Here is a 15,173-nt window from a genome sequence, read left to right on the forward strand (position 1 = left end):
AAAAAAAAAACAAAAAAAAACAAAAAAAAACCACTGAATTAAAAAAAAAAAAAACCAACATTGTTTTCATACTGTATACTAAACACTCCATGAACCTGGAAATTCTAGAAACTCAAGTTTTCAAAGTTGAACAGTAGGTGCTCGTCCAACTTGATGAATCTGTTATTTCCTTATAGAATCTAAATTCAAATCCTACAGTTTTTATGTAAGGTATTTGGAATGCTGCTGGGTAAACTGCTGAAACAATGTGAATAAACAGGGCAATATAAAAAAATATCCTAGGCTGGGTGTGGTGGCGCACACCTATAATCCCAGAACTTTGGGAGGCTGGAGTAGGAGGATCACTTGAGCTCAGGAGACAACCTGGGCAACATAGTGAAACCCTGTCTCAACACACACACACAAAATACAAAAAATTAGCTGGGCATGGTGGCGCACAGCTGTAGTCCCAGCTACTTGGGAGGCTGACATAGGAGGATTGCTTGAGCCTGGGAGGTCGAGGTTGCAGTGAGCCAAAACTGCACCACTGCACTCCAGCCTGGGTGACAGAGTGAGATCCTGTCACAAAATATATACATATACATTCATTCAATATAAAGTCCTCTTCATGGTTACCACCACCATCATTTGGTTGTTCTGGTTTAGGCAGTATTCTGCCTGAAACCCACCTCAAAAACTCCTTCTGTCTCTTTCTAATCACTTCATTTAGCCATCACCTCCGCATACATACGATTTCCTGCTCTGTTTTGCAACAATTACAGAGAATTCAGGTGTTTTTGAACAAGAGACAACCTGTATCAGTTAGGAAACAGCCTAAATGTCTATCAATCAGACATTAAATAAATTATGCTAAAACCACATAATGAAATATTTTATAGCCATAAAGAATGATGTTGTGATATTTATTCTTGTTAGCATGGAAAAATGTCCACTACATTAAAATATATATAGAATGATCCCATTCATATATAGCTGTACAAGCCACACGAATAAAACCCTTAACATATATTTTGAAATAGTTATACAGAGGAGTAACAGGTAATTTTTCATCATACATTTATGTAACTGTTTTGAACAGTATGCATTTGTTTACTTCTCTAATAATGAAATCATCAAGACCATTTTCATTTAAAAAGTCATGGGGAACTCTAAAAAGTTACGAATTAGTGGGCCAGAACTATACTGCGTCCTAAATCTTTCCCATTCTGAAACTCTACACAGTAATTAAGAAAATATTTACTCTAGGGTCTTATTCCTCATGATTTAAAAAGAACTTTTTCAAGATTTATTTTTTCTCTAAATCTTTTGAGGATACTAAAATACAGGAAGTGTGGTATTTCTCATTCACACGATTTCTTAGGAGTACAGAGAAGGGATGGAGAGAATAAAAGGATGATAAAACCCCAGCTGAGACTAAACCTTTTTCAGGTTTCAGGACTCCCAAAGATCATCAGAGCAAATGTCCAAATTTCAGTCTTAGAGCTAGAAACGGGGACATGTCTTTTTTTTTTTTCTTTTTTTTTTTTTTACGTATTTCTTTTCCTTTTAATTATACTTTAAGTTCTAGGGTACATGTGCACAATGTGCGGGTTTGTTACATGTGTATACATGTGCCATGTTGGTGTACTGCACCCATTAACTCATCATTTACATTAGGTCTATCTCTTAATACTATCCCTCCCCCCTCCCCCTTTCCCTCACCCACCGATAGGCCCCGGTGTGTGATGTTCCCCATCCTGTGTCCAAGTGTTCTCATTGTTCAATTCCCACCTATGAGTGAGAACCAACCCAAATGTCCATCAATGACAGACTGGATTAAGAAAATGTGGCATATATACACCATGGAATACTATGCAGCCATAAAAAACAATGAGTTCAAGTCCTTTGTAGGGACATGGATGAAGCTGGAAACCATCATTCTCAGCAAACTGTCACAAGGACAGAAAACCAGACACCGCATGTTCTCACTCATAGGGGACACGTTCTTAAAGATCTATGGGTATATCATTCTATTGACAACAAAGATTACTATTCCTGGTTTGTAACTGCAGGAGAGAAGTAAAGGNCTCCCCCCTCCCCCTTTCCCTCACCCACCGATAGGCCCCGGTGTGTGATGTTCCCCATCCTGTGTCCAAGTGTTCTCATTGTTCAATTCCCACCTATGAGTGAGAACCAACCCAAATGTCCATCAATGACAGACTGGATTAAGAAAATGTGGCATATATACACCATGGAATACTATGCAGCCATAAAAAACAATGAGTTCAAGTCCTTTGTAGGGACATGGATGAAGCTGGAAACCATCATTCTCAGCAAACTGTCACAAGGACAGAAAACCAGACACCGCATGTTCTCACTCATAGGGGACACGTTCTTAAAGATCTATGGGTATATCATTCTATTGACAACAAAGATTACTATTCCTGGTTTGTAACTGCAGGAGAGAAGTAAAGGCAAACATAAGTTAGATTTACATTAAACTGTCAGATAGAATATATTACCTAAGCTTTACTCATCACATTTTTTAAAAGTGCTTTTAAAAGCATATTCAAATATTCAATTAGGGTTTCAACTCTTATAGGCCATATATGGTAAAAACATAACAACAATTAAATAATTACCTCTCCTATGAAGACTACTATCACACAGTCCAACTTCTCTTCAGGATACAGATTATCAATAAGGGAATGAAGAGTTTCTATGAGGTAAGATTTAACTTCTCTTTTCACTGTAGGAATGCCCATGACTATGGAAACTGAAAAAAAAAAATCGTAATTATATTAAAAAATTGTACAAGGACAATACAGAAAACACTTCTATTTCAAAGGTATTATACCCTCTCAAATGAATAGGAATAATTGATGGATCAAAACATATTAAGTTTCAGAAAGAAAAATAAAGAATACAAGGGGATACCTGTAATGACTGTAATTCATTTTCACATGGCTTAATCATAAGAAAAAAAGAACTGATAAAAAAGAAAGACATTAAACCTCACACTAAAAATGAATGGCTGTAAAGTATAAACAGCAAACTGTATTATACAACTAAAACTTAAAAATACTAAACGTATCTTAAAAATTAACGTCTTATCTATCGACTTCAAGCATAAGACATGCCAAGAAGAGCACAACATCAATTCTGTGGTTGTTCTTGCCAACAATGCATAACCTCAACTTAACCATAAAGGAACATCAGAGAAATCCAAACTGGGGCAATGCTCCACAAAATAACAGTACTCTTTAAAGTGTTATGGTCATGAAAGACAGAGTAATGAACTGTCTCCGATTAGAAAAGACTTAGGAACCATGACAATTAAGTGAAATATGCGATCTTGAGTTGGATCCTGGAAGAGAAAAATAACAACAATGAAACACATGACAAAATTGGAATAAGAGCTAAGGTTAGCTAACAGTGTAGCATCGACATTAACTTCCTGGCTTTTGATCACTGTACTATGGTCATGTAGGGACACTGGGTAAAGGCATACGAAAACTTTCTGACCGGGCACAGTGGCTCATGCCTATAATCCCAGCACTTTGGGAGGCAGAGGTGGTGGACTACTTGAGCTCAGGAGTTTCAGACCAGCCTGGCCAACATGGTGAAACCCAGTCTCTACTAAAAATACAAAAATTATCTAGGCATGGGGGCGTGCACCTATAATCCCAGCTACTTGGGAGGCGGAGGCATAAGAATCGCCTGGGAGGCAGAGGATGCAGTGAGCTGAGATTGTGCCCTTGCACTGCAGCCTGGGTGACAAAGCAAGATTCCAATTCAAAAAAAAAGAAAAGAAAACTTTGTGTACTATTTGTGCAACATTTTTAAAGTCTAAAATTACAGTCACTGTTCCTATAATGCTTGTTTTCAACACAAATTTGTTTCTACATGATTAACATATTAGGGAAAAATTGGGGCATAACACGTGAAGTTCACATTAGCTTACGTGCAATTTGTCTTCTGAAACCAACACCAGGTCAGCAACAGAAAATTGTACCCAGCTGAACTGAGTTCAGAAAATTGAACCGAACCGTGTAGAAATACTGCATACAAAATGCACACACCTCAAAATACCTACCAGCTGTCTCAGTTCACCACAGCTATCAACCACACCCATCCACACTGGGTGTTGCAACCTCCCATCAGATTTCAAATAATCTACCTCACAGCCCTTCACAATAACTTACAAGCTGCAACCTTCAGCAACCCACTTTAACAAGCAAATCTCAGGGCTTTTTCAAGATAGAGTGCCACATCTATGTATTTCTCAATCATTTACCCTGTGAAAAAATGTGCCACCATTATTATTAGGTTCTTATCCTTTTTTATGTGTAAGTGACGAAGTTTTTTGAGTGTTGTGATCCTAACCCCCTTGCTCTCATTTTTTTGCACCATTTTCATACCACAGTGATTTTTTAGGAACATACTGCATTATAGAGGTATTTCAAAGTAAGTTTTTAAAAATTATGCCTTAAAGTCTTAGTATACTAAGTATGTATCAATAGAGAAGTATTTTGAATATGTTAAAAACAACTTAGTCTTAATCATGCCACAATTTTTTGGAGATACTAAAAAATACTTATAATTCACAGAATTCTAATGCCAGCAGCTGGGTGCAGTGGCTCACGCCTGTAATCTCATCACTTTGGGAGACCGAAGCGGGTGGATCACGAGGTCAGAAGATCGAGACCATCCTGGCTAACACGGTGAAATCCTATCTCTACTAAAAATACAAAAAATTAGCCAGGCATGGTAGCAGGCACCTGTAGTCCCAGCTATTCAGGAGGCTGAGGCAGGAGAATAGCTTGAATCCAGGAGGTGGAGGTTGCAGTGAGCCAAGATCGCGCCACTGCACTCCAGCCTGGGTGACACAGTGAGACTCCATCTCAAAAACAAACAAACAAAAAGAATTCTAATGCCAGAAGGAAGCGTAAAGACCATGGATCTACCACCATGATTCTTGAGGTAAGAATACTAAGATGCGAAAGGTTTAAGGGACTGCCCCAAGGTCTCATGCCACATCCCTCTATTCCATTTTAGGTAAGAAGAGTTCTCAAGCACTCAAAAAGATATTTGCTCTACAAGACTCCGTCCCCCACCTCCAGAAAAAGATATTTGCTCTATTTGTTTTGCACATATTTACTGCAAGGCATTTTTCTAGGTGTTAGGCATACAATGGTAAATAACACAGATAAGGTCCCTGCCCTCATGGAACGCACATTCTAGAAAGGGGAAAAAGATTTAAAATATATGTGTCTTACAGGATGATATATATAGGCTGATACTGTCAAAGTGATGAATGGGGAGGGGGTATCCCTATAGGTCGTGTGGTCACGGAAGGCCTCTCTGGTATCAGCTGAGCTGGTAACCATGAGAAAGAGCTGATGAAGAATACTGCAGAAGAGGAAGCAACAAGACCCTGAAGACAGAATGATTTTCACATAGTCAAGAAATACCAAGAGCAGGCTGGATCGAAAGCAGAATAAGCCCAGATTGAGAAAATCAGCCAGGGGTCACACTGCATATAACAAAGTTTGTTTTAATGCTGAGTGCAAGAGAAAGCCATTGTAAGGTTGTAAGCGGGGGAGTGACATTATCCAATTTGTAATTTTAAGAGATTATCAAATTTCACAAAAAGTAAAAGCACTTTGGGAGATCAGTTAGGAAGTTACTGTATTAACTAAAGGAAAAGATGGTGGTTTAAATGAGGCTGTAGGGTGTTTGAAGAGGTGGAGATGAGTGGATGATGGAGACGCTCACCAATGGGGCTTCAGCTAGCAGACGAGAGAAGGGGAGGGATCAAGGATGACTTGAGTAAGTGGACGGGGCAACTTTCACTCAGAACAACACACTTGAGGAGAGGGCCCCCAATCCAGATTTCTGTTCTGACCAAGTTACTCTGAGATGCCAAAAGACAGGATGAGTTACAATGGAAGCAAAATTACACAGAATAATCTACCTCAGAATTTAAGGCCGGGTGTGGTGGCTGATGCCTTTAATCCCAGCACTTCAGGAGACTGAGGCAGGAGGATCACTTGAGCCGAGCAGTTCGAGACCGGCCTGAGCAACGTGGCAAGACCCTGTCTCTACGAAAAATAAAAAACTTAGCTGGGCATAGTGGCGCATGCCTGTAGTCCTAGCTACTTGGGAGGCTGAGGTGGGAGGATCACTTGAGCCTGGGAGGTGGAGGCTGCAGTGAGCTGTGATCACACCACTGTACTCCAGCCCAGGCGACAGAGCGAGACCCTGTCTCAAAAAAACAAAAAAAAATTACAAGCGTAGCAACTAGGATGAGGAGCATTCTTAGAAAATGCTAACTCATATGGAGTACAAAGACTTCACTTATGATGAAAGCAAAGCCCATGGTGATCCACAGTGTGCAAACAAAAATGGCATAAAGTCACAATGCAAATTCTCTATCCCTACCACACTCTGGGGATTTTTGGTTTCTGCTTTGCTTTGCTGAAGTTTAGATGGCACGTGATATGGTTTGGCTGTGTCCCTACCCAAATCTCATCTTGAATTCCTACCTATTGTGGGAGGGACCTGGTGGGAGTTAATGGAATCATGGGGGCAAATCTTTCCCATACTGTTCTCATGACAGTGAATAAGTCTTACGAGATGTGATGGTTTTAAAAAGAGGAGTTCCCCTGCACAGGGTTGTTCTCTCTTTGCCTGCTGCCATCCATGTAAGATGTGACTTGCTCCTCCTTGCCTTCCGCCATGATTGTGAGGCTTCCCCAGCCACTTGGAAATCTAAGTTCAATTAAACCTCTTTCTTTTGTGAATTGCCCAGTCTCAGGTATGTCTTTATCAGCAGCATGAAAATAGACTAATACAGTAAACTGGTACCAGTAGAGTGGGGCGCTGCTGAAAAGACACCCGAAAATGTGGAAGCGACTTTGGAACTGGGTAACAGGCAGAGGCTGAACAGTTTGGAGGGCTCAGAAGGCAGGAAAATATAGGAAGTCTGGAGAGCTCCCTAGAGACTTGTTGAATGGCTGACCAAAATGCTGATAATGATATGGACAATGAAATCTAGACTGAGGTGGTCTCAGATGGAGATGAGGAACTTGTTGGGAACTGGAGTAAAGGTGCCTCTTATTATGTTTTAGCAAAGAGACTGGCAGCATTTTGCCCCTGCCCTAGAGATTTGTGGAACTTTGAACTTGAGAGAGATGGATTTATGGTATCTGGTGGAAGAAATTTCTAAGCAGCAAAGCATTCAAGAGGTAACTTGGGTGCTGTTAAAGGCATTCAGTTTTCTTGTTTTTTTTTTTGTTTTTATTGTTGTTGTTGTTCTTTTGAGACAGAGTTTCACTCTTGTGGCACAGGCTGGAGTGCAACGGCACGATCTCGGCTCACTGCAACCTCCATCTCCCAGCTTCAAACAATTCTCCTGCCTCAGCCTCCCGAGTAGCTGGGATTACAGGTGCCAGCCACCGTGGCCAGATTTCCTGTGCTGTTTTGTATTTTTAGTAGAGACAGGGTTTCACCACGTTGGTCAGGCTGGTCTCGAACTCCTGACCTCGTGATCCACCCGCCTTGGCCTCCCAAAGTGCTGGGATTATAGGCGTGAGCCACCCCGCCCAGCCAGCGTTCAGTTTTAAAAGGGAAAGAGCATAAAACTTTGGAAAATTTGCAGCCTGACAACGTAATAGAAAAGAAAATCTCATTTTCTGAGGTGAAATTCAAGCCAGTTGCAGAAATTTGCATAAGTAACGAGGAGCTGAATGGTTAAGCTCAATGGGGAAAATGTCTCCAAGGCATGTCAGAGACCTTTGTGGCAACCCCTCCCATCACAGGCCCAGAGATTTAGGAGGGGAAAACGGTTTCCTGGGCCGGGCCCAGGGTCCCTCTGCTGTGTGCAGTCTAGGGACTTGGTGACCTGTGTCCCAGCCACTCCAGCCTTGACTAAAAGGGGCCAAGGTACTGCTCAGGCCATGGCTTCAGAGGGTGCAAGCCCCAAGCCTTGGCAGCTTCCGCATGGTGTTGAGCCTGCAGGTGCACAGAAGTCAAGAATTGGGAACCTCCACCTAGATTCCAGAGGATGAATGGATACGCCTGGATGCTCAGGCAGAAGTTTGCTGTAGGCATGGTGCTCTTATGGAGAACCTCTGCTAGCACAGGGCGGAAGGGACATGTGGGGTCAGAGACCCCCCCTGACAGAGTCCCTATTGGGGCACCACCTAGTGTAGCTGTGAGAAGAGGACCACCGTCCTCCAGACCCCACAATGGTAGATCCACCCATGGCTTTCACCACGTGCCTGGAAAAGCCACACTCAACACAAGCCCCTGAAAGCAGCCGGGAGGGAGGCTGTACCCTGCAGAGCCACAGGGGCAGAGCTGCCCAAGACCAAGGGAACCCATCTCTTGCATCAGTGTGACCTGGATGTGAGACATGGAGTCAAAGGAAATCATTTTGGAGTTTTAAGATTTGACTGCCCTGCTGGATTGTGGACTTGTACAGGGCCTGTAACCCCTTTGTTTTGGCCAATTTTTCCCATTTGGAATGGCTGTATTTACCCAATGCTGGTACCCCCATTGTATCTAGGAAGTAACTAGCTTGTTTTTGATTTTACAGGCTCATGGGTGGAAGGGACTTGCCTCATCTCAGATGAGATGTTGGACTGTGGACTTTTGAGTTAATGCTGAAATGAGTTAATGACTTCAGGGAACGGTTGGGAAGGCATGACTGGTTTTGAAATGTGAGGATGTGAGATTTGGGAGGGGCTGGGGGCGGAATGATATGGTTTGGGTGTGTCCCCACCCAAATCTCATCTTGAACTCCTATGTGTTGCGGGAGGCACCCGGTGAGAGGTAATTGAATCATGGGGCAAGTCTTTCCTGTGCTGTTCTCATGACAGTGAATAAGCCTCACGTGATCTGATGGTTTTAAAAAGAGAAGTTTCCTTGCACAAGCTCACTCTCTCTTTGCCTGCTGCCATCCATGTAAGATGTGACTTGCTCCTCCTTGCCTTCTGCCATGATTGTGAGGCCTCCCCAGTTGTGTGGAACTCTAAGTCCAATTAAACCTCTTTCTTTTGTAAATTGCCCAGTCTCAGGTGTGTCTTTATCAGCAGTGTGAAAATGGACTAATACAGCGTGTTTAGAGAATAAACCATTTTATCCCTAATACACTATTTTAGAGTTAAAATTTAAATTATTTAGCTTAAACCAGGGTATTCAAAGACTTCAAAAGCACTAAAAATGAAACTTCTAATTTCAGCCCAACCTACAAAATGAGAGTAACCATGCTTATGGTAATTTGCAAAATTACCACCAAAAAAGGGTAGTTTCCTTGGCCTTCTGAGCCCATGGAAGGGCTGCACTTCTTAGTCCCCTTATAGTTGGGGACTGTGGGGCCAAGGGGATATAATTATTAATAGCCCATGAGTCATCGGCATGTGTAATCTGTGGGCTGAGCACTGATAACTGCAGTGTGAAATCCTTGAGATTGTCTGTTCTCTTTGGCAGAGCAGCCAGAAATATTCAAGATGGCAACTGCTCTGTCAGCCTGGATCCCTGCATGACTGGTCAACCTTGGTGGACATGTACTATGAGCAAAAAAAAAAAATACACACGTGTTCTCTCAATCACTGAGACTCTGGGGTTGTTAGTTACCACAACATAACCCAGCCTGTCCTATCTGATACCATGTTCTTCTACCATGTACAATCCAGAAAATGTAAGTATTCTACTGAGCTAGAGTTCAGAAGAAGTATGTCAGCAAAGTGAAGAATATGGTCATATCATCCTTTTAGGGAGGAGCAAGATGGACCAAGGAATCCAAACAGAAATAGAGCCAACCGGTTTGGCTAGGTACTGGGATCACTGATTTTGTTTTAATTCTGAGTGCAAGAGTTCCATTGATTAACCACCTAGTATTTCCAATTCAAGTAGTAACTGTGCATATATAATACATCTATTATGTACTAGACCGTCTGAAATACAGCCATGAGATAGGTAAGCCCCCCACCTCATGGTATTTATAATTTGACAGAACTATCAACTGTGATTATTTCATTTGCTTCCACTTTCCTGGGAAGTTTTCCAATTCTAGTTTGTATTTCTTTTAAAGTAAAAAAAGAATTAGGAAAAATCTTGGCATTCTCAACCTTCAGTAACTCAATCTACCTTCAGTTATAACTACATTATGTCCCCTTAAAAATGTTCATTGCTAGCCAAATATTTTTAGCCTATCATGTTTCCTTATGGTTTGACTGTAGTCATTTATTCCTCATTTCTTTCCTTATATCTCATGACAGTATTTCTTTTTCTTCTACTGCCTCATTGCCCTTTCTCTGCCTCTGTCTTCCTTGTGTTCACCTTCCTCTTTCCCTGGAAATTAACTGGTGGAAAACCTTCAAGTCCCAGTCCTAGGCCCTAGGAGATCTCATCCATTTCTGTGTCTGCAATCACTTACTCCCAAACAATGACTCATAAAATTAAATCTAACTCAGATCTCTCCTTTGAGTCCCAGATCTAAATATCCAACTGCCTACTCCAACATCTCCACTGTGATATCTCAAAATCACCTCCAAATTATCATATCCAAATTTAATTTATAAACTTCTCTCGCAAACCAGTGATGCAAAACAGTGTCTACTGTCCCCTATCTCACTGAATGGCCCACCACGCATCCAGCCACTCAGTACAGAAACCCTGGGATCATTCCTGACCACTCCTCTACCTCAGTCCACAAATCCAGAACACTATGTCCTCCCTGATACATTCCCTTATGTTCCAAACAACTCTAGGTCCATCTTCTACTTCCCATCTCTAATACTACCACTGCTACCTTGTCCAAGTTGACCGTCTCTCCAGTGGATTACTGAAACAGCCTATCTGGTTTTTCATATCTATTCTTCTTCCCACATCCTCAATCATCCTTCCCATTGCAGCAAATGTGATCTCTGTAAAATTTAAATCTTACCAAGTCATTATTAATAAGTACTGTTGAAAACCCTTCAATGGCTTCCTACTGCTCTTAGGATAGAAACCAAAATCCCATAAATGGTCTAGGAGGCCCTACATGGTGGTCTGGCCTCAACTTACGTCTCTAGCCTCATCTTGTTCCACACACCTCCTCACTCTAAACTTAAACTACAGCGACCTTCTTTCATTCTCTAGAACACTCCACACTCCCTTCCACCACAGGACTTTTGTGGTGCTCTTTCCATCTTCCGGAATATTCTTTTCCATTGTGATGGAGAGAATAACAGTATCCCAAAGATGTTCATGCCATAATTCCTGGAGCCTGTGAATATGTCACCTTACATGGCAAAATGGACTTTGCAGATGTGATGAAAGTTCTTGAGATGGGGTAATTATTCTGGATTACCTAGTGGGCCCAATATAAACACAAGGGTCTTTATGAAAGGAAGGAGGGAGGGTCACAGCAAAAGAAGGAGATGGAACAACAGAATCAAGAGGGTCATGGTCAGAGAGATTTGACAATACTGTACTTTGAAGATGAAGGAAGAGGCCACAAAGTAATGTGGAAAAGGCAAAAAATAAAATAAAATAAAATAAAATAAAAAGGATCCTCCCCTAGAGATTCCAGAAGGAACACACCCCTCTTGACAATCTGGTTCTAGGACCTCTGCCTCGCAAACTGTAAGATGAAAAATCTGTGTTGTGGTTTAAACACAGTGATTTTGTGTCAATTTGTTACAGCAGCAACAGGACACTAACACACCCATCTTCACCAGTAAATGACAGATTCTATCAGCCTGAGGCCAAACATAATTTCTCAGAGTTCCTTAAACTCCCTAATTAGGCCAAAAGTCCTTCTTACACATTCTCAAAGCATCCTTTACACTGGTAATTACAGTTGTAATTATACAGTTGTTTGTATAATTGACTACGTGACTAATACGTATCTTCTTTACTGGGCTGAAGCTCCACAAGACTCGGAACCACATCTAATTTTGTGTACCAAAGTATCTGACAAGGTGCCTGGCCCATAGCAATTGCTCGTGGACTTTGATTGCAGCAAATACTCCAAGAATTATCTGTTATCCTCCACCAAGCAGTAGTGCCATTTCGCTAGACAACCCAGTAAAAGTCTTTTCTCAGCTCTCCTGCTCTGCTCTAAATGGGCCCTTCAACCTGAAGACCTGAATGTTTCTTCAACTCAAAGAAATTTACTCCTATAAGCTGGTAATTCCCTCTTTTCACTCTCTTTGTTCACTCCTTCTGAAATTACTACCAGATGAACATTAAAACTTTTGTCTACTTCCACTCTTTATGCGTTTATTGCTGCATTCTGGAAGAAATACGGAGCTCAGTCTTTCTGATCACTAATTTGGTCTTCAGTTACGTCTAGCTAAAATTCCGTATCAGTCCCTAGACATGGGATTTTTAAATATAATCATTGAAATCATAAGTACAAAGATTTCTAACAGATCCTTTGATAATGGTCAGTTATTGTGTTACGGGCAAGTTGTCCTCCCTCATTTCTAAAAATATGTTGTTTTATTTTAAAATCATATTCATTCTGTTTGTTCTGCAAACTCAATTTTCTTTAGTATTAAGTCATTCATGGTACTAATTTTCTTAAACGATTCGGCAACCCCTCGTTGCTGAAGTCACCCTTGAGCCCGTTTGTAGTCTCTGGGTCTGTTTGCCACAGGTTGCCTTGGCGAATGTAGTGGGAGGATACAGATGTGGTGCTGGGTGGTGCGCCGGCCATTTTCTGTTCTGGGTGTGAGAATCCCAGCCACTCCCCTGGGGGGTCAGCAGCCACCAGCAGCACTGTCCTTCCTCTTCAGCCTTACGATGGCTTAGCGGTTCTAAGTGCTGTTCCCTAATTAACCAGCCTGAACACTGGAAAACAGCATTTTAGCAAGAAGCTGTTTTCTTTATCTAAGAAACAGAAGTTCTGAATATGAAGCCCTAGATAAGTTCCGGGGTTCCATAAAATTCCAGAAATTACAAACAAAATTATATTTTCTATGGGCATGTTCCAAAGTAGAAATTGACAGCTTTCCTAGAATATCCAAAGGGTCCTGTAACTAAAAATATTAAGAGCTGTTCCCCAAAGATTTAGGGAGGAAAATGTTTAAGGTAGTAAATATGGGTTATTTGCCTATCCGTTTTTTTCTACCAAGCTGTTTTTTCTACCTTTCAAAAATAGTGGCAGCTTTATAAGAATGTTAACTATTGGAAAGCTGGTTGACGAAGATTTTATTATATTTATAATGGATAAAGTCATGTAAACAAATGGGATGGAAGCCATAGCTTCAAAAGAAAGAGAATGTCACATTTATAAAATAAAAACCTAACAGAGACCTTGGAAGTTTTAAATGACTTTAAAATCACTTCTAATTTCTTTTATTTGATACTCTTATGAATGAAGAAATAGCCTAAACAAACCCACAATTACTTAAGACATCTTATCCAAACAGTGATTATTAAAGGGAGATGTTATATCAGCTTCAAAAATAATTAATAATCAACATTCTAAAACAAACAAACAAAAAAAAACAAAGTACCACACACACCTTGTTAGTCTCTGTATACCTGGCACCTGCAAAATGCCTGGCTTCAATAAATATTTTTTGAATCATTAGAGAAAGGAAAGAAGGGGTTTGTTTCAACGTACTATTTTAAGAGTTTCTACCTCCTTAAGAAGGAAGGTAGTATATCATTTCAACTGATTAATGAAATAGAAAGACAGCAGAACTAAAACAAGATGAATGTAAAAGCTTACATTTACAGATCAGTGAGAAGATGTGATCCCCCCAAAAAGACAGCAAAATACTTAAGAATCCCATTGAATCAAAAGTAGACTCAGCTTTTCAAAACACTAACCCAAAATGAATTTTGGTATCTATGAAGTAATCGTTTCATCACTTGTTAAAAACTTATCAAAGAACAAAATAATATTCTGCCCTCTACATGTTAAAATCTACGAAGAAAAGATTAACGAAGTCAACACAGCGGAATAAAAAGTATGAGTGGTAAATGGTTCTTGGGCTGGTTTGCTCAAGCCCACTTCCACTCTGTGGAGTGTAGTTTGGTTCCAACAAATTTGTGCTTACGTTGCTTCAAAAAAAAAAAAAAGAGTGGTAAATAGTTTCTATAAGGAAAATTGAGGAAGTTCTGTTGGCTCTGACAAGAAGAGAAAAACAAGCTATATAGTATCTTTTGAATAAATTAGGAAGAAGTAAATCAAAGCATTTCTACTACTGCATAAAAAGTTACACAAAAGTTACTATCTACTTACATCTCTGTACCAAAAGTGAGGCAGACGTAAGAAAAACCTCTGTGACGTGACCAAAAGAGCTGTTAATTTTGAAATAAGATAACAGGAAAAAATGTCATCTCTCTACTTTCCAAATTTCTAAAACAGAAAAATGACAAAGGTGTCAACATTTGTCTGCCTAGGATGGGGCCTGAACTAGATTTCACATGATACCTTTCAGCTATATTACTTTGATCTACGAAGGAAACGTCCAACTCCTTTCGACATGGAGTTTAGAATGAGACCCAACCTGAGGTGCACAGATAAAGAAAGAACTTTTATTTTTTGACCTCCCAGACTTCTGATGGTGAACATAAGAGTCCAAGACACAATTAACAGCAGTAGTACAACTGCAGTAAGAAACAAAATAAACATACCTCCTGTTCTTCCATTGCCAATCTGCACAGCAGGTTCAAGACTTCCTTCATTTTTCAATAAATGAGGCAAATGATAATAAATACTTGGCACTTGAAGAGATTTTTTGCTTGTTAATTCCTTTAACAGCTTTAGGGTATTACCTGAAACAGAAGCATAATTAATACACAAGAATTACCTTACAGAAATTGCTGATTTTATAAAACCAGCAGTAAAAATTAATGAGAACTAGAACTAAAGAATTTTCTTTCCTAGTTTCACGCTCTGGTAAATGAGATCTCCATTTAAGATGAAAAGGACACTTTCAAAGCCAGAGTCTCACAGGTCATGATGTTGATAAAACTGGCTGAAGGAAACCAGCATGGCCAGCTAGAGAACCATAAGAAGGTGGGATGCTAAGGGCTCACCTATATAATGTGTTAGAACTCAAGTTTGCCAAGCGGACTCTAAATATGCTGTCGGTTTATGAAAATGTAATAAATAATAATAAGTACATTGACTCTCAATCACTTTCATTTTCTTTCTTTACCTTTTTTTTTTTTTTTTTTTT

General features: G+C 40.3%; 1 protein-coding gene across 1 annotated transcript in view; it reads right to left on the bottom strand.

Annotated features, from left to right (window-relative positions):
• The window catches only part of MGAT4A (alpha-1,3-mannosyl-glycoprotein 4-beta-N-acetylglucosaminyltransferase A), a 117,046-nt gene that overhangs the window by 49,186 nt on the left and 52,687 nt on the right, over nucleotides 1–15,173 (bottom strand). Inside the window, exons 4-5 of the mRNA XM_017871810.1 lie at nucleotides 14,626–14,766; nucleotides 2,622–2,755 (exon numbers count right to left, since the gene is read on the bottom strand). Coding sequence (XP_017727299.1) covers nucleotides 2,622–2,755; nucleotides 14,626–14,766 — 275 coding nt within the window. The remainder of the gene's footprint in view (nucleotides 1–2,621; nucleotides 2,756–14,625; nucleotides 14,767–15,173) is intronic.

This window comes from Rhinopithecus bieti, unplaced genomic scaffold, assembly GCF_001698545.2.
Source record: "Rhinopithecus bieti isolate Rb0 unplaced genomic scaffold, ASM169854v2 scaffold_6935, whole genome shotgun sequence".
In the NCBI taxonomy this organism is placed as follows: Eukaryota; Metazoa; Chordata; class Mammalia; order Primates; family Cercopithecidae; genus Rhinopithecus; species Rhinopithecus bieti.